Below are 23,579 nucleotides of genomic sequence, written 5' to 3'. Positions count from 1 at the left end.
TATGGCTGCACCTCACTGACGAGGCCCACAATAGGCCGAAACGTACGTCTGGGGTTTTGCTGTTTCTCTTGTTCAGAGAAGGATTGCCTGGTATTTCGGGGCTGGACTGTACTGTGAAGTCAGGATCAGACTGATATGCTACAGGAAAGTTCTTCTCTGTGAAAGGCACATTTTGAGCAAAAAGAGGCTGCTTCTAGGGTGGTAACTAGCCATAGAACAAGCTATTATGCTATTGTTCGTTCCCAGGTTGAGCGCTTCTCTTTTTTTATTTATGTAGAGGAGTATATCACTGAATTTAAGAAATGGGCAAAAGATAGCCAATGGAATAACCTTTCTCTAAGGAATCAATTCCGACTAGGCTTGTCTGATGGTATTAAAGATGAGTTATCTCGAGTTGACCTTCCCCCCACCTTAGAAGAATTAATAAATCTCAGTATCACTATTGATAGACGCCTTAGGGAAAGGCAACAGAAAAGGTCTTACCAGGACACCACTCAAAAACGTCATACCCACACCCCTGCACACATACCACCAATAAAGCCCCCCACTGAGCCTATGGACATTGGGTTTGTGAAAGGACCGCTTACAGCACAGGAGAAACTAAGACGCCGCAGTCAAAATCTCTGCATGTATTGTGCAGCATAGGACCATGGGGTTAAGGACTGTCCTGCGCTTCAGCGACAGAACCGCGGTAAGACAATGTCACATACTGAATGTTTAGGTAGTTATACCTCTGCTACAACCTACCATAAATTCCCACTTCTTTTACAGTGGGAGCAATGTCGCCTCAACGCCAGTGGGATCATTGATTCAGGAGCAACTGCAAACTATATTGATGTTCAATATACTAAGGATAATAAAATACCTTTGGTGAAAAAGCAGACTCCTGTGTATTTGCGAGTTATTGATGGTAATAATATGGCCTCAGGCCCCGTAATGTATGAAACTGTACCTTTACTTGTAGTGACACAAGACCATCATAGGGAATTTCAAACCTTTGATGTCATTTCATCCCCCATTGTACCCATCATTCTAGGGTTAAACTGGCTATCACTACACAACCCCTGTATAGTCTGGTCACCATTCTCCATTTGTTTTAACTCTCACTACTGTAAGACAACTTGTTTCCCACCACTCATACTGCATACTATAGAGAAACCTTTAGAATTAGACATACCTCAGGAATATGCTGACTTCAATGACGTTTTTAGTAAAAAAGAGTCCGAAAAACTTCCTCCACATAGGAAGTATGACTGTCCTATTGAGCTCCTCCCAGGATCAGATATCCCTTATGGACACATCTTTCCATTGTCAAAACCTGAACTAGACCACTTGAAAACATACCTTGATGATAACCTAAGGAAAGGCTTTATCCGTCCTTCTACATCCCCAGCAGGTGCGGGGATGTTCTTTGTAAAAAACAAAGACGGATCTTTACACCCGATAATCGATTATAGACAACTAAATAAAAGGACAGTAAAGAATCGTTATCCTCTCCCACTGATTCCGGAGCTTATTGAGAGACTACAGGGAGCTAAATTCTTTACCAAGCTTGACCTTAGAGGAGCCTATAATTTAATTCGAGTAAGATCTGGAGACGAATGGCTGACGGCGTTCCGCACCCGTTACGGGTTATTTGAATACACCGTCATGCCATTCGGACTCGGTAATGCTCCCGCGACATTCCAGTATTTGATAAATGATATCTTTAAGGATATCCTGGATGTCTATCTTGTTATTTACTTGGATGACATATTAATCTATTCCAAGACCCTACCTGAACATATATCACATGTCAGACAAGTCCTTAGCAGATTGAGAAGCAACTCCTTATATGCCAAGGCTGAGAAGTGCATCTTCAACTCCAATAGCATAACTTTCCTTGGTTATTGCATCAGTGCTTCGGGCATTAGCATGGAGGATAACAAGATAGATGCTGTTAGGAATTGGCCTACCCCTGAATGCAAAAAAGACATTCAAAGATTCATGGGGTTTGCCAATTTCTACCGGAAATTCATCAAAAATGTTGCCTCCTTATCAAGACCATTAACAAACCTCACTAAAGCAAATGTTCCATTCCGTTGGACCCCAGATAGTCAAAAGACTTTTGAATTGTTTAAAGCACAGTTTACCTCTGCACCTATTCTTAGCATACCAGATCCTGAACTACAATATATATTAGAGGTCGATGCCTCAGATTATGCTGTGGGCGCCATTCTATCACAGAGACTCTCTCTCAATAAACCGTTACATCCAGTTGCCTTTTACTCTCGTATCATGACTCCATCTGAAATACATTACCCCATTGGGGATAAAGAGCTGTTGGCAATCAAGGTCTCCCTTGAACATTGGCGACACTTGTTGGAAGGTACCACTCTGCCTATCATTATTTTCACGGATCACCGAAACCTTCAATTCCTCCAATCCACCAAGACTCTCACCGCACGACAAGTAAGGTGGAATTTATATTTTTCCAGGTTCAATTTTCTTATCACATACAGACCCTCCTCACGGAATGGCAAGGCTGATGCCTTATCAAGACAATACAAGAAACCACCAAATCTACTTAGTAAGGATACTGTCATTCCAACAGAAAAGTTCATTGCCTTTTCATTTGATTCCACATCATTCCTTAAGGAAGAACAAGAGAAAGATATTACTAAACCACTAACTGTTATGCAACGGGGCTCAGATGGTTTACATTATCATCAAGACAAGTTATATATTCCCCCATCCACCAGGCAGATGTTTTTACACGCTATACATGACGCACCTCTAGCAGGGCATACGGGCCTTCGTAAAACACAAGATTTAGCTAATAGATCTTTCTGGTGGCCAACAATGCATAAGGATATCTCAGATTATATCTCTTCCTGTGGAGTTTGTACCTTATCTAAAAGAAGCAAACGGCCTCACTATGGATTACTTATGCCTGTAGCAACACCAAGTAGAGCTTGGGAAGAAATCGCCTTGGATTATATAGTTGATTTACCACGCTCAGGAACTGATACCACAATCCTTGTTGTGGTAGACTTGTTCAGTAAGATGTGTCATTTTATACCATTTCGGAAGTTACCCACTGCTGCAGAAACCTTACAATTACTGCTCACTCATGTTTTTAAACATCATGGATTACCAAAGACTATTCTAACAGATCGGGGAACCCAATTCACAAGTAAGTTTTGGCTGGAATTCTGCAAGGCTTTTCAAATAGAGAAAAGATTGTCTACAGCTTACCACCCTCAGACTAATGGGCAGACCGAGAGATGCAACCAATGGTTGGAGCAGTTTCTCAGAGGTTTCTGTTGTGATCAGCAACATCAATGGTCATCTTTTCTTCCTTACGCAGAGTTTACTTATAACAACACAGTACACTCTACAACCAAGCTCACTCCGTTTTTTGTTAATTATGGATTCCATCCCACCTTCCATCTTCTACCTGACAACTACTCTTCATCTCCATCTGTCACACAGATTACTAATGACATTGCAACTAATTTCTCATCTGTCCGCTCTGCTATTGATGATGCTAAGCGAATACACAAGCTACATTATGACAAGAGGAGAACTCCTGCACCAAAGTATTCCGTTGGAGATCTAGTTTGGCTCTCCACGAAACATCTGAAGTTAACCACGCCTTCTAAGAAATTGTCGGTCCTCTACGTTGGGCCGTATCCAATAGATCGTATCATAAATGAGAACGCTATGAGATTACGGTTACCACCTATGATACGAGTACACCCTACCTTCCACGTTTCCTTACTGAAACCATATCGAGCCCTTAGATCACCTCCTGACCAAGTTCCACTTACTCCAGTAACTGTGGACCCTGATACGGAATACAAGGTCCAAGACATATTGGACTCGAGACAGATGAGAGGTACTCTTCAATACCTTGTCAGGTGGAAGGGGTATTCTCCTGACGAAGATTCCTGGGAACCCGCAGCTAACATTTCTGCTCCCCGGTTGATCTCTAGGTTCCATCAGCGGAATCCTGATCGCCCGCATCCATGAGCCGCGGAGCTGCTCCTTGAAGGGGGTGTCATGTCATGTCCCTTTAAATATGGGAGTGTCTATCCTGCTTCAGCCCTATATAACTCCTTACCACACTCTCCTAGTTGCTTAGTATTGGAGTCTTATGCTATAGGACTGCTACAGCCAAGCCTATCTTCTCTGCAATCTGTGTCTTCCTCTGCCTTTTTTGCCTGTCAGTTCCGGATTTCACAGAGCGGTGACGTCACACGCCATCCTGCTTCGCACAGCAGCAACACACAGTTCAGCTGCACTGTCTCCCAGACTGCCAGGACTTGCAAGTTCCTAATTCCTGCGGACCCTCTAATAAATTCTCAAGTAAGACCTGCTCTTAACATTCACTCTCCTGTGACTCAAATCAAATATGAGCATACCAGACTCTTGTTTATCATATATATCTGCAATTGCTAAATCTATCTGAGCCAACTTTAACTAGCTATCTTAATAATGCTCACTAAAGTTAGTTACTTATTATTTTGCCTTTTGCCTGATCTCTTTTTATTGCCTGTACTACTGAAATTCCAAACTAGTTTGTAATTATATTTTTCTATGTATCCATACTGGGGTTTCTATGTGTTACACTGCTGCAATTGTTTAGTGTTTACTCACAGGTGGCAGCTGTAGTGTAATCACCATTAACCCCTGCTAATAACTGAACTATGATGTCTGGGACTATCTTTTACTCTGATAGTAATTAATGATAATTCCCAGTATTCTTTGAACAACACACATACTATTTTAAGTTTGTTCCTTTTAACTCAGCAGTTGAGGTTCTTGAAAATAAATTCCTTGCCTTACAGGATACGGCAAGACTTAAATCCTGACACTAACTGTATTTCTCACATCTCTTCCTGGATGTCCTCTCACTACCTCAAGTTAAATCTCTCCAAAACTTAGCTCCTCATTTTCCCCCCTTCTTCCAAAATCTCCACCCCCAATATCACTATAACTGTCGACAATTCCATCATTACCCCTACCCCGCACGCCCGATGTCTCGGGGTCACATTCGACTCAGATCTTTCCTTCACTCCTCACATTCAGTCATTGGCTAAAGCCTGCCGCTTTCACCTTAAAAACATCTCTAAAATTAGACACTTCCTTACACAAGACACAACTAAGATTTTAATCCACTCTCTCATTCTTTCCCGCCTTGATTACTGCAACTCTGTCCTCTCTGGTCTCCCCACCTGCCGCCTAGCTCCTTTACAATCCATAATGAATGCCTCTGCCAGACTCATCTTCCTTACACGTCGCTCTTCATCTGCTGCGCCTTTCTGCCAATCCCTTCACTGGCTTCCTCTTGCCTCCAGAAACACAAAACTCTCACTCTGACATACAAAGCCCTCAACTGCACTGCTCCCCCCTACATCTCAGACCTTGTCTCCAGATACTCTCCCTCCCGTCACCTTCGCTCTGCTCATGACCTCCTACTCTCCTCCTCTCTTGTCACCTCATCACACTCCCGTTTACAGGACTTCTCCAGACTGGCTCCCATCTTGTGGAACTCTTTGCCTCGCTCCACAAGACTCTCTTCTAGTTTTAAAAGCTTCAAGTGCTCCCTAAAGACTCTACTGTTCAGGGACGCATACAACCTACGCTAACCTTTCCTAATACCAGTTCCTCTCCTCCACTCCAATCCCCTGAACCCTCTTAGCATGTAAGCCTAATAGTCCAGCTGTTTGTGGATCACCTTCTTAAGAGCTGACTACAACAGTGCAACTCTTGGCAGGGCCCTCTACCCTATAATTGTTTTGTTGTACTCCCCCTTTGTTTATAGCGCTGCGGAATCTGTTGGCGCTCTACAAATAACGATAATTATAATAATAATAATAATAAACTCCTACAAACTAAAGCAGTTTGATCAGATTGTTGCATGCATGAAAATAAACTAAGTTGTGGTAATACAGGATTGTCAGACCTGCAAAGTGCCCCTTAGTGGGTTAAAGGGTTGGTTAAATTTGCTACTCAACACACAAAACTGTGGACAGATTGGGGATACACAATTAAAAAGCAAAATTCTGCATAAAAACAAGGAATACAATTATTGAAACCAGTACTAGCCCACAGCACACCTCAGAACAGAATGAAAATTAAGTATCACAGAAAAACTTTCTAAACACCCAACCCCCTCAGCAGCTCTTGTAAGAGTTACTCACCCACCTCTAGGGCATAGAAGGGATTACATCTGCCAGAATACAACCAAAATTACTTAGAATCCACCAGATTAAATTTACAACAACTGAAGAATAGAGGGGAAAGGGTTACTGGAGAGAGTGGAAGTGGTAGGGACTAAAGCTCTGTGAGGGTTCTTGACCTTCTGATAGGCTGGAATATATCCCACATGAACCTATGGACTCTAATTAGCTTAGAATAACATATTAGTGATATTGAGAGTTAACATTGGCCAAGCGCAATCAATAGCGCTTCTGTTTACCCACTCACTGTTCCGTTTTCTTAAAATTATTTGTTATTGATTGAGCAATAGTCTAGTGCGCATTAACATCTACAAGTCGGATAGCTGGGGGTGCTCTCACATAGTAGACTTTTATGGGGGCAGTAAAATTCTTGCTGGAAAACACTCAAGCGGTAATCCGAAGGAGCACCAAAATTCTGTTCAAGTAATGGAGCTTTCCATTTACATTTGAGCTATACCATTTTAATGAAACGTAAGCATAAAACACTCTACACATACATGCATACACACATTATATATATATATATATATATATATATATATATATATATATATACATGCATACACACATTATATATATATATATATATATACATGCATACACACATTATATATATATATATACATACACACATTATATATATATATATATATATATATATATATATATATATATATATATATATATATATATATATATATATATATATATATATATATATATATATATATCAATAACAGTTATAGTGCACTCACTGTTCCTAAGATCATCTGCCGGGGTGCTGCGTGGAAAAATATATATCAATTAAGTTCATCCAAAACTTTTTGTATTAACATAAAAACTATTTTATAGTTAATTATAAAAGAGTGGTATAGAAATGGGGTTATTTGTTTAATGAGAGAACTTATCATAATAACATTCATCCCCAATGAAATAAGGTAGAAAAACTTTTTTAGGTCCGCAAGAGTACACTGCATCATGGAGCTTCTTCGATTTGTGCTGTCCTTATTCCATCCACTCTATACAAATGGATAATCCAGTCCCTTTTAATAGAAATGACCTGGATCAAACAAACCTAGACTTCCCATCAAAGGAAAACATTAAAATCCAGTTGTACATTTAGCCCTTTCGGGGCTACTGTATCCAATCGGTAGATCCAGGAGGTTTCCACCTGGAGGAGTTTGGTGTTCCTATCTCCCCCTCTCCGTAGGGGCGGCACATGATCTATGAGTATGGTCCTTAGACTTGCAGCTGTGTGTCCTGCCTGGAGAAAATGTCGAGCCACTGGTTGATCCGACTCACGTTTCTCAATCGCTTGCCTAATCGCATGGCGATGATTGGCCATCCTCTCACGAAAGGTGGTCGATGTTTTCCCCACATACATCAAGGAACACGGATACATCAGTACATAGATCACGTAGGTACTAAGGCATGACAGCCTATGTAGAATCTTGTACTTCCTCCCAGTGTGTGGGTGATGGAAGTGCATCCCAGTCAGCATACTATTACACGTAGTACAATCCCCACACCTGTAGCATCCCAGTTTCCTTTTTGTATCCAACCATGTCCCCTTTTCGTAACACTTTATTGGGTCATTGTGGACCAAAATATCCTTTAGATTGGGTGCTCTTTTGTATACCATCCGTGGTGCTTTCATACGTGTAAAGGGTAATGTCTTGTCTGAGCTCACGATTTCCCAGTTCTTCTTTACCGACTCTGATAGAATCTTAGATATGGGGTTGAACGTTGTTATAAAGTTGATGTTATCACTTACATCTTCCACATTTTTCTTCACACCTTGAGGCAGAAGCAGTGACTTTTGATCTTGTTGCACCAATTCGGTGTGTACCTGTTTTATCAATTTTCGTCCATAACCTCGCTGTTCCAGTTTATTGACCATTTCTTCCTCTTGGATCCTTCTTGTCTCCGGCAGTGTGTTATTGCGAACCACTCGCGTAAGCTGAGAAGAGACAACCCCTCTTTTTTGATGTCCAGGATGATAACTTGTGGACAGCAATAAGGAGTTTTTATCAGTGGGCTTTGAGTATAATGAGGTTGAAAATTTACAACCTTCATCATCAGTGTAAATTGTGATATTTAAGTCCAAAAAAGGTATACTTCTACAATCACAGGAGTACTTAAAACGAATAGTAGAGTCAATGTTATTCCGAGTATCAACCCATTTCTTCAGCCCAGTGTACTGCGTGTGGGTATATGACATCACGCAGGTGGAGCTATGGTAATTAGCCATGCGGCAGAGAAGGAGCGGTGACGCACGCAAGCGGGAGCGGCCTCCATGGCACCGGAAGTGACGACAGCACATTCGGGGGGTTTATAGGTAAGCGGTTGGGAATAGTTTGTTAGGAGCCTTTTGGGACAAAGGAATTTTGGCAAATACCCATTGAAAAAGACACCAATAGGTGTCGAAACGTCTGGGAATGCTGTAATACAACTTTTGTGAATAAAAAACATTGATGAAAAGACCGGAGAGTGAAGCGTTTTCTTCCTTGGGGTTGAACGTAAATCTACATTTTTCCACGCAGCACCCCGGCAGATGATCTTAGGAACAGTGAGTGCACTATAATTGTTATTGTTTAAGATACTTCTTAAGTTGCACCCTGCACATATCGTTGCATACAATACTTGAAAATAATATATTGTGGCGACTATTCTAACTATACAACTGTGAGTACCTGTTTTTTTGACCTTGCCAAGTGCTTTTCTGCCATGTGCAGTTTCTGTATTTGAAAAATACTGCTTGTAATTTGTTTTTAAACACATATGGTGTGAAAAGAGACAGTACCTTAATATACTGAACTACCGGTGACCTAGTGATTAATTACTGGACTTTGGAGGAGACCATAATCCTGGGATATATCCCATGGAGACTTTGGGGGCCACAGCTGATGATTATCCAAATACAGGGGATGACAATAGTAACAGAGAATCCCTTATTTTCACTGAAGCAGATGCAGCACGCATCCTGGTGAATACAGACTTGCGTGAGCTGAGAGGAGAAACACCACTTGATGTCTATCATAAGCTACTTAACCTACAGAAAAGAGAGGTAGATCACCACCTACACACTGTATATTTGTCAAATTATCACCGCAATAGAAATATACCACGTGGTTTTCGTATCAAAAACGTACCCACAATTGGTAGGTCAAACCCAGACTTCTGTAAAAAATGGTGTTCGATACTTAATAAGTGCTCATATGATTTGATTTTACTAGTAATTGAAGAGTCTAATAGACTACTGCAGCTAATCAGAGTTGAGATAAATGATACCAAACAGATGAGTTTTCAGGTTTTACTTGATGATACAGGAGAAGATTGGGTTAAGAAACTACAGGGTCAGGTGAATAAATATCGGAATGATTTGTTGACATTTAAAAATAGCAAATTAGCCACTGTAGAAACTGACTACAGGGAGAGGAGAGTCTATAGATGGCTTTATGGGAAGGAAGATAGACCTCACTATACACGTAGGAGACGTTTTAATAATAAAAATATTGCAGACACTGTGGATAGCAGTGGGGGTGAAACATCAGAAGGGGACATTGAGACAGTAAACACTGGAGACAATACTGGACACCCTTTAGGCGGGATAAGTACCAGGTACTTCCAAAAAAACCCCGCTCCCAGGAAAACAAAGCAATCGAGACCCCACACAAGGAGGGGAGGATACAAAGAGAAAAGTGATAAAAAAGAGGTAGATATTATCTACAACCTGAGTGATAGACCCCTTAGCTTGGATGAGAGAAAATTGCTGAATAGGGGTTTGTCCTTTGTTCCTACACCTACCCTGGATAAGTTTCAGATGTGTGTTGATACTTATAAACTACAGAGACAACTTAAAATTAAAGATTTTTTTAAAAACAAGGAACAGCCCCCTTTCAGCAATTTCAAAACCAAGAGTAAATTTGACCCGGTTAACAATAATCCCTCTATCCGCAGTTTTTCACGCATGATCAGCGACACGTGTGAGCAAGCCAAAGTGGAAAAAATATTTCCTAACCTCACGAAAGGTGAAAGAATGGCTCTTAAAAATCTAAAGGATGATCATACAATCATCATAAATGAAGCGGATAAGGGGGGATCAATTGTTGTACAAAACTACTCTGATTACAGAGAGGAGGCGTATAGACAATTGACTGACAGTAGGGTGTATTGTAAACTAAGGGGAAATCCGACAAATGGTTTTAAGAAGGAATTGGACTATATACTGAAGTGTGGGTTTGAATCAGACATAATTAAAGAAAATGAGCTTGAGTTTATGACTACATCATATCCAGTAACTCCGGTGCTATACTTGTTGCCGAAAGTGCATAAGACACTGACAAAGCCCCCTGGCAGACCAATTTGTGTTCCAATGTGGCTATTTTTATAGACCATCACTTGCAACCAGTTGTTAAGGAAACATACTCCTTCATATTAGACTCTCCATCTCTTATCAGGAAGTTACTGAGTTGGGAAACCTTAAATCCAGGTGACCTACTAGTCACTATGGATGTTGACAGCCTGTACACCGCCATCCCACATGGTGGCGGGATACAGGCTGTTAGATCAATATTGAGCAGTTCATTGGCATATGCGGGACCACCCATTGAGTTCCTATTAGAACTTCTTACCTTTTGCTTAGAGAAGAATTTTTTCAAATTTGAGAAAGATTATTTTTTACAAGTATCAGGGACTGCAATGGGTTCAAATATGGCTCCCGCATATGCCAATCTATATATGGCTTGGTATGAGACCATGATTATGCAAATTCTTACGATAGACTGCATCAAGCTATACGTAAGATATATTGATGATGTATTTCTAGTGTGGCGAGGGTCAGAGGAATCCATGAAGAAATGGGTTGATACTCTGAATAACATTGACTCTACTATTCGTTTTAAGTACTCCTGTGATTGTAGAAGTATACCTTTTTTGGACTTAAATATCACAATTTACACTGATGATGAAGGTTGTAAATTTTCAACCTCATTATACTCAAAGCCCACTGATAAAAACTCCTTATTGCTGTCCACAAGTTATCATCCTGGACATCAAAAAAGAGGGGTTGTCTCTTCTCAGCTTACGCGAGTGGTTCGCAATAACACACTGCCGGAGACAAGAAGGATCCAAGAGGAAGAAATGGTCAATAAACTGGAACAGCGAGGTTATGGACGAAAATTGATAAAACAGGTACACACCGAATTGGTGCAACAAGATCAAAAGTCACTGCTTCTGCCTCAAGGTGTGAAGAAAAATGTGGAAGATGTAAGTGATAACACCAACTTTATAACAACGTTCAACCCCATATCTAAGATTCTATCAGAGTCGGTAAAGAAGAACTGGGAAATCGTGAGCTCAGACAAGACATTACCCTTTACACGTATGAAAGCACCACGGATGGTATACAAAAGAGCACCCAATCTAAAGGATATTTTGGTCCACAATGACCCAATAAAGTGTTACGAAAAGGGGACATGGTTGGATACAAAAAGGAAACTGGGATGCTACAGGTGTGGGGATTGTACTACGTGTAATAGTATGCTGACTGGGATGCACTTCCATCACCCACACACTGGGAGGAAGTACAAGATTCTACATAGGCTGTCATGCCTTAGTACCTACGTGATCTATGTACTGATGTGTCCGTGTTCCTTGATGTATGTGGGGAAAACATCGACCACCTTTCGTGAGAGGATGGCCAATCATCGCCATGCGATTAGGCAAGCGATTGAGAAACGTGAGTCGGATCAACCAGTGGCTCGACATTTTCTCCAGGCAGGACAAACAGCTGCAAGTCTAAGGACCATACTCATAGATCATGTGCCGCCCCTACGGAGAGGGGGAGATAGGAACACCAAACTCCTCCAGGTGGAAACCTCCTGGATCTACCGATTGGATACAGTAGCCCCGAAAGGGCTAAATGTACAACTGGATTTTAATGTTTTACTTTGATGGGAAGTCTAGGATTGTTTGATCCAGGTCATTTCTATTAAAAGGGACTGGATTATCCATTTGTATAGAGTGGATGGAATAAGGACAGCACAAATCGAAGAAGCTCCATGATGCAGTGTACTGTTGCGGACCTAAAAAAGTTTTTCTACCTTATTTCATTAGGGATGAATGTTATTATGATAAGTTCTCTCATTAAACAAATAACCCCATTTCTATACCACTCTCTTATAATTAACTATAAAATAGTTGTTATGTTAATACAAAAAGTTTTGGATGAACTTAATTGATATATAGTTGATATAATAATTCTGGTATTAGGTCTACTGTGTAAATAGGAAATATTAAGGGTCTCAGATAGTGCTGCTTCAGCACTTTTTAACAATAAAAGATAGGCTAGATGAGTTTTTAGTACACATGTTTATAATCGTCAGTCCGATGCTATTGGAGTTGCTAGCTCCTGACATGCGCGTAGCCCAGTGTACTGCGTGTGGGTATATGACATCACGCAGGTGGAGCTATGGTAATTAGCCATGCGGCAGAGAAGGAGCGGTGACGCACGCAAGCGGGAGCGGCCTCCATGGCACCGGAAGTGACGACAGCACATACGGGGGGTTTATAGGTAAGCGGTTGGGAATAGTTTGTTAGGAGCCTTTTGGGACAAAGGAGTTTTGGCAAATACCCATTGAAAAAGAAACCAATAGGTGTCGAAACGTCTGGGAATGCTGTAATACAACTTTTGTGAATAAAAAACATTGATGAAAAGACCGGAGAGTGAAGCGTTTTCTTCCTTGGGGTTGAACGTAAATCTATATATATATATATATATATATATATATATATATATATATATATATATATATATATATATATATATATCTATATATATACATGCATACACACATTATATATATATATATATATATATACACACACACACACACATACACACACATACATACATACACATTTGGCCTCTTCCAAGTCTATTCCATTGTTATAAACCATATCCCTTTATTTTTGCCATAAACTTTTTTTTTATTACCTTATACAAACTAGCAAGTGATAATGTTTTACTTCAGGTTTTCCTTAAAAAGCACTAAATTTTACAGCTGTATTTTGAATTGTGCTTGATAGCAACACTTAACTCACAACTTGTAATACGAACACAATGAGCATGCTAAAAGCACTCCATGCAGTATCCATTTAAAGTATAAGGTGCACTAAAAACATTTTAGTCATTAAGATACTTTGATTAAAAAATGTACCCATCGACGTGTAACACCAGATTATGTGTTATTGTTTGCGCAAGACTGAGTTCAAGATAAAGCCCCCTGAACTATTAAAGGGACACTCAATCAAAATTAAACTTTCATTATTCAGATAGAGCATGTCATTTTAAACAACTCTCCAATTTACTTCCATTAACAAAATGTGCATAGTCTTTTTAGATTTACACTTTCTGAGTCACCAGCTCCTACCGAGCAAGTGCAAGAATAAGTGTGTATGCGTTTGTGAATGACTGATGGCTGTCACATGGTACGTGTATGCATTTGTGAATGGCTGTTGGCTGTCACATGGTACAGGGGGAGTGGAAAAAGACATAACTTTTAAAATTGTCAGAAAAAAAATCTACTACTCATTTAAAGTTCAGACTAAGTGCTATTGCATTGTCTTGTTATCTTGAATTTGTTGATTATGCAAATTTACTGTGTTGACTCGTCCTTTAACTGTGTTCTACCAGTAATCTAAAACATTTAATTATACTTAGCGAAAAACCTTTGTAATGCAATTCTATTTTTTATTTTGCCTGCTTTTCCTGTAATTAAAATATGAGAATTGTAGTTTTTCACTCCCTCCTGAAATGCTGGAGTGCATACAGAGGAATGAAGATCCCCGGGCAACATGCTGTGCAATGATTACTTGATATATACAAAAAGTCACATATATCTGTCCTTAAATGGCCACATCTAAGGAGATAAGATAAAAAAACATGATACGCTTTTTAAGAGGTGTGTCTCTGGACTTTAATACAATGCAGACTTTGCTAAAAAAAATGACAGTATTAATATTTTTTAAGCAGATATAATATGTTAATGTCCCTTTAATTTGTCATATTTTGCTTGGGCCTGTGGTTTATTTTACATAATATATTTATGTCTTATATAAAATAGTATTTATTTCTAATTAGCTTGCCTGATTTCTTTTCTCCTGCTTATCTTTTGTAAAATCATGCATATTAAGCACAAAGTATATTTATTCCCCAGATATCCCTTGGCTTTTAATGGTATACAGACCTGGTAGTGATCCTTCTCTGATGCTGATTCTGTAAGTAGTAGCTTAATCTTATCCCTCTCAGACTCTAAACATGAATTTCTGATTTTCAACCTGTTAAATGAAAAAAGGGAAGCAACACTGACTCAATCATTTGCCATAATCAACAGTAGAGAGCACTGGTTTTCAACCCTGTCCTCTGGCCTCCCTAACAGGTCACATTTTGAGGACATCTGAACTGGTGCACAGATGAAATAATCAGCTGATTAGTAAACCTGTATATTTTATTTATATTACAGTTGCAAGCTTAAATGACACTGAGGTCCCTACTTTATCCACTATTAGTTAGCTATTAAAGATATCACCTATACATCACTTTTGTTATTTTCTTACAAAATAATTAAACTTTCTTTGAATACAATGGCTAACACAGTACTAACCCTTTTCTGCCTTGGTAATTATTAAACACTATAAAATGACCATTTATAACAAACACTGCTATCTACGCCACTACAGCATTACTTTATTGACATCATTTACCAGCACTCCCATCAGTGCACTTTATCTTGGTGAGCACAGTAATATGTGAATAGAAGTAATAATTTAAAAACAAAAAAACAAAAGCTAAATGAGTCTTACATGTTATGCTCTTTGTCTTTTTCCAGAATCGTCTGTCTCATACTTTGGATGTCCCCTTCTAATTGAAGAGTTCGCTCATGGTGCTCTGTGTTCTTCTTGCTCAGAATATCTTTTTCCTCTCTCACAGACTGTTCTTTCACTGTTAGATCCTGCGGCCACAAGCATAATACACTAATACACGTGTGTCTTTTAAAGGGACAAAAACAGTTGCAGTTTTTAAGCAACTTCTTTGTAATTTACTCCTATTATAAATGTTTCTTCATTCTCTTGCTATCTTTATTTGAAAAAGCAGGAATGTAAGCATAAGAGTCGGCCAATTTTTGGTTCAGCACCTAGGTAGCATTTGATGATTGGTGGCTCCATTTAGCCACCAATCAGCAGGCGCTACCCAGATGCTGAACCTAAAATGGGCCAGTTCATATGCTTACATTCCTGCTTTTTAAAGAAAGATAAAAAGAGAATGAAAAAAAATAATATGAGTAAATTAGATAGCTGCTCTATCTGAATCAAGAAATAAATTTTTTGGGTTTTGTGTACATTTAATTATTATTATTTTTATTTATACAGCACCAACAATTTGTACAGTGATATCCAATGGTACCGTGCATACATAGAACTATTATAATATATCATTAAACAACCTTGGCAAAAAAGGAAAGAATGAAAATATTTTTTTCCAATACAATTTCGTTATACACCTTGCACACTTCATCCAGAAGCATAATTTAAATGCTGTGATGGAATACTGTATAATAAATTAGCACTAATTGAACAACAGTATCTAATAAAAGTATTAATTATTCCCACATCCACCTCATCCCCTATCTGCAACATATCATATATATTTGTGTTCAGATTAAGTGTTTTTGAAATCAGTAGCAGGGTCTTTCAATTTTTAATGACTCTGTGGAATATTATTTTAAGTTATTGTTCATTATAAATAAGTTATGTTTTAATTAAGTAGGTAGAACACTGCACATCACAATGGTGTAAATAAAATGTGGAAAAAAAATGCTGTCCATCTGGTTCTTTAAGCCTAGTGAAACTTCTCTTATTATTTATCTCCTTCCTTGCTAACTCGTGTCACTAACTGTCTCTCTCATATCTCATCTTGGATGTCCTCTCACTACCTCAAGCTAAATCTCTCCAAAACTGAGATCCTTATTTCCCCCCCTTCTTCAAAAATCTCCACCCGCCATGTCTCTATAACTGTTGACAACTCCATCATTACCCCAACCTCACTTGCCCAATGTCTTGGGGTCACACTTGACTCAGATCTTTCTTTCACTCCTCACATTCAGTCCTAGGCTAAAGCCTGCCGCTTCCACCTTAAAAACATTGCTAAAATTAGACATTTCCTTACACAAGACACAACAAAGATTTTAATCCACTCTCTCATCCTTTCCCGCCTCGACTACTGAAACTCTATCCTCTCTGGTCTCCCTAGCTGCCGCCTAGCTCCTTTACAATCCATAATGAATGTCTCTGCCAGGCTCATCTTCCTTGCACGTCACTTTTCATCTGCCGTACCTCTCTGCCAATCCCTTCACTGGCTTCCTCTTGCCTCCAGGATTAAACACAAAATTCTCACTGTGACACACAAAGCCCTCAATTGCATTGCTCCCCCCTACATCTCAGACCCTGTCTCCAGATACTCTCTCTCCCGTCCCCTTCACTCCGCTCATGATCTCCTACTCTCCTCCTCTCTTGTTACCTCCTCACATTCCCATCTACAAGATTTCTCAAGACTGGCTCCCATCTTATAGAACTCTCTGCCTCGCTCCACAAGAATCTCCCCTAATTTTAAAAGCTTCAAGTGCTCCCTGAAGACTCTACTATTCATGGACGCTTATAACCTACACTAACCTTCCTATCTCCACTGCTATCCCCTAAAACCCCATAGCATGTAAGCCTATGAGCCCAGCTGTTTGTAGTTCACTTTCATAAGAGCCGACTACAACCGTGCAACTCTCGGCAGGACCCTTCACCCATTTGATCCCTGTAATCGGTTTTATATACCACCCATGTTCATAGCGCTGCGGAACCTGTGGGCGCTCTATAAATACCTGATAATAATAATTTGTTAACACTGGATAATGATGACTACAGGAATAGAAAATAAAAGTAGTGCTAATAATTATGAAATATTAGTTTGCACTTCATGCTGTAAGTACTGCTAGTTGGAATGTTTTTCTTTTATATATATATTTGTAATTAATTAAAGTACAGTACTTCCACAGCACTATAGTCCCCACTATGCAGCCTGGGAAGTATTTCTATATCCTAGTAAGTTAGCATTTGCCATTTACAGAACATAGTTTCAAGTCTCTGGTAATTTGGATATTAGGATGGATTACATGATGCCAAACATAATGAGAATTGTATGTTCTGAGGACATTCAGTGAATCATTACAAAGAAACTATTCAATAAATAAATAAATACAAATAAAAAACTCCCTAAAGGGAAAAAAGAGAACAATTACATCACTGTATTCATCATTTTAAAAGTCTTCAAACATAAAAACGTACTAAATCAGATGTCAGAAGAGTGTATTGTTTATAATTAGCTTTGCCATAGATTTTTTAGATCCACCATCATATTAAATAAACAAAATTAAATTGAGTAAATCTGTTTCACGGTGATATAATTAGGCAAACCACCCTCCCATGTGAGGCGTTACATGAGGCGAGACATTTGTTGTAGAAGCTTTGGGTATACACAGGATTATTGCTCAAAGTTTACAAATATTAAGAGCCACAAAATCATACCTGGTATTGCTGGCTGAGAGTTGCATGTTTCTTATCTGAAGATTCCAATGTGGCCTCAAGATGTTTGACTGCTTTTTGCAGAGTGCTCACATCTTCCTCCAGTTGAAGCCTAACCCTCATCAGATCATTTTTCTCCTGTTGGGACAGTTCCAACTGATTCTGAGGGGGAATAGACAAAAATGTAAGAGGCACAGGGTAGATAAAAATAAAAAATAAATACATTTTTAAATAAAAAATAAATCACAATTTTTTTATTTAAATCAAATTTTTTTATTAAAATAGGATTTTGTTTTTAAATAAAATGCTTTTTTGATGAAAAAAATATCAAAATATAGCTTCTATTTAAGGTAAATTATAATCCAAAGGTGATTCATCCCAAAATAAGGATACGTTATAATTATGTAGCATGAGGCCATGGGGAATATGTATCAAGGTCTGGCGGACCTGATCCGACACTGCGGATCAGGTTCGCCAGACCTCGCTGAATACGGCGAGCAATACGCTCGCCGTATTCAGCATTGCACCAACAGCTCACAAGAGCTGCTGGTGCAACGCTGCCCTCTGCAGACTCGCGGCCAATCAGCCTCCAGCAGGGGGGTGTCAATCAACCCGATCGTACTCGATCGGGTTGTATTGTGGCGATGTTTATGGTCTTTGTGACCACTGCTTCATAACTGCTGTTTCTGGCGAGGCTGCAGGCTAGCCAGAAACACGGGGCATCAAGCTCTATTCGGAGCTTGATACATATGCCCCTATATATTCATGGCTGTAATGGTTTTGTTTGTTTTTTTGGATAAATGAATTCCATTAATTCATTCACAATGTCACACTCTCCCAGATGTTTCTGTAAGATTATTTTTGGTATTTTTTCTGTCAGATTCTATCACATATTCCTGGTTTTGTAGTTCTGAAAACTGTGAATTTGTGTCTGCAGAAATATCATGCATCTTCTTCAAAGCAAAAATGTTATAAAATAAACATAGCTGAGAAATACATCTTAAATGGACATAAACCCAAATGTCTTTCTTTCATGATTCAGATAGAACATACAATTTTCAGATTTAAAATTTACTTCATTCTCTTGATATCCTCTGTTGAAGGAGAGCAATGCTCTTCTGGGAGCTAAGTTAAAAGGACAGTCAAGTCAAAATTAAACATTCCTGATTTAATTTGAAACAACTTTCCAATTTAGTTTTTTCATCAATTGTGCTTTGTTCTTTTGGTATTCGTTTTTGAAAGCTAAACCTAGGTAAGCTCAAACTGATTTCTAAACCCTTGAAGGCTGCCTCTTATATCAGTGCATTTTGACAGTTTTTCACAGTTAGACAGTGCTAGTTTGTGTGTGTCATATAGATAACATTATGCTCACCCCGTGGAGTTATAGGAGACAGCACTGATTGGCTAAAATGCAAGTTTGTTAAAATAACTGTCTGTAGAGGCTTATATACAAGGTAATCACAGAGGTAAAAAGTGTATTAATATAACTGTATTGGTTATGTAAAACTGGAGAATGGGTAATAAAGGGATTATCTATCTTTTAAAACAATAACAGTTTTCAACTGCCCCTTAACTTATTGGGTAAGCCAATGACTTGCAGCTAGCTCACAGTAATGCATTGCTCTTGAGCCTACCTAAGTATGATTTTAACAATGGATACCAAAAGAATGAAGCAAATTAGATAATAGAAGTAAATTGGAAGGTTGTTGAACATTGCATGTTCTATCTGAATCATGATAGTTTAATTTTGACCTTACTGTCCCTGTTATGCCATTGCTTCCCTGCAATCCATGTACACAGAATTAACTCTTACTAAGTTTCGAGAAGCTCAATGAATACAAGATCGTTTGGAGTGGAATATATCTGCAGAAAGACCTGTGAGGACGGAGGGGCAAGAAGTAAAAAATAAATGTAAATTTTTTTAGTTATCATTATTTTTCTACTTCTAATAAAGCACAGCTGAAACGTTGATCAAATATAAACTTATTAAACTGGAGATGGTTCACATCCCAATAATGTCATTCATTTTAATGATCTATCTATGTATTTCTAATGGTATATAACTAAATCCGTATTTTCTGATATAACTGGAAAAATAATCAAAATATTACTGGTTTCAACCAGTAATATTGTGATTTTTTTTAGGTGTACACCTATTTGAACACTGGCACATGTTTGCAACTTTTGTATCTTGTGATTTATGATTTTTTATTATCACTTGGATTCACATTTTGGACAACTTTTTTGAACACTATGGTATGAACTTTGTATTAGACTTTCATCACTTTTAACTTGCACACCATTCACTCTAATTCAGTGATCTAATTTTTAGGACATTTTAATCAATTATATGTAAACCCATTTGGTCTCGCAAGGAGCCTGTGCTACCATCCATCCCCATAAGGGATCGTTATAGGATATATCTCTGTACAGATTTAATCAGGATATATAGTTACAGCGTGGATAGATCTGTTTCAATTTACTGTTAGGATATTGCTTAATCTACTATATTCTCCACATGTGTTTAGATTATATTTTAATTTTAATATAGAGTTTTTTTTACCTATTTTTAACATTTGTTCAATAAACTTCAGTTTAACCTCTACAGTATAATTCGGCACTAAAATTAACACTTGACAAAACTGCACCCTCCACTCTTCGACGTACTTCAATCACTCGACGGCAACCGTGGCACACTAAACAGACTAGATATCTTCAGCGATGCTCACGGCTGCTGAACGGTAGTGGAGGAAATCATGCACCTGTGCTGATTTCCAACATTATAAATTCACCCTTAAATCCTACAACTCTGCGCTCAGCCTGGCCAAACAAGTCTATTTCTCCTCCCTTGTGTCATCTCACGCATCCAACTCCAGAAAACTGTTCTCAACCTTTAACTCCCTTCTACGTCCGCCTGCCCCCCCCCCTGCCCACTACCAACGTCACTGCTCAAATTATTGCTGATTACTTCAAAAATAAAATTGACACCATTAGAAAAGAGATCTGCACCTCACACCCCTCAAACCCAGCAATCCTACCCAGCCCTTCTATTAACAAAAATCTATGTTACTTCCCTCCTGTAACAGAAGAAGAAGTCTCTGCACTCCTATCCTTGGCTCATCTCACAACCTGCCCACTTGACCCTATTCCTTCTCAACTTATTCCCTCTCTCTCTGCTTCACTAACCCCTACCCTAACTCATCTCTTTAACCAATGTCTCACTGCTGGCACATTTCCTGACACATTCAAGCATGCGTCAATCATACCAATCCTAAAAAAGCCCTTGCTTGGCCCCTCTAACTATCGACCAGTCTCCTTACTTCCCTTTGCTTCAAAATTATTGGAACGACTAGTCTATAATCGGCTAACTCAATTTCTCACAACTAACTCCTTACTTGATCCACTACGATCTGGTTTCCGCCCTAAACACTCAACAGAAACCGCTCTTGCTAAAGTAACAAATGACCTTTTATCAGCTAAAGCAAAAGGCCATTACTCCTTACTAATTCTTCTTGACCTGTCCGCAGCTTTTGACACAGTTGACCATCCTCTACTCCAAAAAATACTACATTCATTTGGCATCTGAGACACAGCCCTCTCCTGGTTTGCATCATATCTTTCAAACAGCTCTTTTTCAGTTTTGTTTAACAACATATCTTGTGATCCTATGCCTCTCTCAGTTGTAGTAACACAAGGCTCTGTCTTGGACCCCTTGCTTTTCTCTCTTTATACATCCTGCCTTGGAAAACTAATAGCCTCCTTTGGATTCCAGTACCACCTATATGCTGATGATACCCAAATCTATCTTTCCTCTCCTGATATCTCTCCCTCTTTACTCAACCAGATTCCTGACTGCCTCTCTGCAAATGTATCTTGGATGTCTTCACACTACCTCCAACTCAATCTGTCCAAAACTGAGCTGCTTCTTACCCCCCTCTTCGAGACAACCAACACCTGACATTTCTCTGATGGTTGGAGACTCTATTCTCAACACCTCACCCCAGGTCTGCTGCCTTGGGGTCACACTAGACTCAGAACTCACATTCAACCCACATATACAAGCACTTACCAAATCCTGCCGTTCACACCTACGCAACATTTCAAGAATTCGTCCCTTCCTTACTCAAAAAACTACAAAAATACTTATTCATTCCCTCATTTTGTCACGCATTGATTATTGCAATCTACTCCTAAATGGCCTTCCAAAACACCGCCTCTCCTCCCTCCAATCTATTATGAATGCTTCGGCTAGACTCATCCACCTAAGTCGACGATCTACATCAGTTGCTCCGCTCTGCCAGTCTCTACACTGGCTCCCCATACACTCCAGAATACAATTTAAAGTATTAGCCCTAACCTACAAAGCACTCAACAGTCTAACTCCCAACTATATTTCCTCTCTTATGGTGAAATATTCCCCATCCCGTCCTCTTCGATCAACCTCTGACCTACGTCTCTACACTCCTGTTATCTCTACGTCCCACTCCCGCCTACAAGACTTTGCACGTGCTGCTCCTGTCCTCTGGAACTCTCTACCCCGCTCCATTAGAATGTCTCCAACCTTGTATAGCCTCAGACGATTCTTGAAAACTCAACTTTTCAGAGAGGCTTACCATCTCTCCTCCATCCCGCATCCGAACCAAACTAATACATGTACATGAACTGCCTGACTCACTGCTGCAAATACAACCGATGTAACAAGCTACCCCAACCTTATGTCTCTGCACCCTAAACCTATAGACTGTGAGCTCTCCGGAGCAGGGCCCTCTTCCTCCTGTACTAGATTTGTTTAGTCTTATTATCTATGTCATTGTATACCCCTATCATTGTACCCAGCGCTACGGAATTTGGCAGCGTTATACAAATAAATGATAATAATAATAATAACCCTAATAAATCCTCCCTTCAGCTTATTAGCCCCTTTTTAAGGAGCTAACACTAGCGCTTTCCATCGCTTATCATTTGGTTAAATTTTCTGAGATCTGGTTGAGAGATCTTGCTCTTAGGAAAAGCCTGTGGGGTCGCATTTAGCACCGTAGATATCTGTTTAACTTTTGAATTCTAGACACAGACAGCAGGACGGCCAAAGATTTAAAGGCAGCTTCTTTAGCAATAATTCCATCTACACAGTTGCATATAAGAGCACTGCAAATTAGTTCTTTAGCCCAATAGAACCATGTTTCTCTAGACAAACCTTCAAGAATTCCTCTTCAGGTAAGGCTACTCCTTAGCTGCTGGCTAATAAAATGTAGACACTCCTCAGAAAATTTTTCTTCTGCCCAGATGAACATTTTTTTTTTAGATACCGCTCTTTATGGTTGGAGACATTTTGGAATTATCTTAGGGAAGTGGTCACTATCAGTCAATATGTCTACATATAATTATATTAACCAGCCAAGGTTTGTACACAGTAACAGAAAGGGTCAGTGATCTTCCCAACTTTCATTGACGAGTTGGATTTGCTTTGCTGTTGCTTAACTAGAAGCTGGTATATTTTAAGCATGGACTCATTTGGCCGACTTCACTGGCTTGCTATGCAAGGCTGTTTCCTGGTTTTCTTGTATACTTTCACAAAATTCTACTGATTCAATCTTCTTGGTTTAGTACAAGCAGCAATAGGTAGGAGGGAATTTTCAGACATTAATTCCTCAAATATAGATAGAGGTATTCAAATTGAAATGGGTAAATTTGATACAGACCTACCAGTACAGAATTTGGTTC

The 23,579-nt window shown here is 39.2% G+C and overlaps 1 protein-coding gene across 1 annotated transcript in view; it reads right to left on the bottom strand.

Moving 5' to 3' along the window:
• Positions 1 to 23,579, bottom strand: part of CALCOCO1 (calcium binding and coiled-coil domain 1) — a 133,256-nt gene that overhangs the window by 88,175 nt on the left and 21,502 nt on the right. Inside the window, exons 6-8 of the mRNA XM_053708292.1 lie at positions 17,862 to 18,020; positions 15,093 to 15,241; positions 14,477 to 14,567 (exon numbers count right to left, since the gene is read on the bottom strand). Coding sequence (XP_053564267.1) covers positions 14,477 to 14,567; positions 15,093 to 15,241; positions 17,862 to 18,020 — 399 coding nt within the window. The remainder of the gene's footprint in view (positions 1 to 14,476; positions 14,568 to 15,092; positions 15,242 to 17,861; positions 18,021 to 23,579) is intronic.

Source organism: Bombina bombina, chromosome 3, assembly GCF_027579735.1.
Source record: "Bombina bombina isolate aBomBom1 chromosome 3, aBomBom1.pri, whole genome shotgun sequence".
NCBI lineage: Eukaryota > Metazoa > Chordata > Amphibia > Anura > Bombinatoridae > Bombina > Bombina bombina.
The sequence above is the reverse complement of the archived record's forward strand: the minus strand, read 5'-3'. Positions and strand labels throughout refer to the sequence as shown.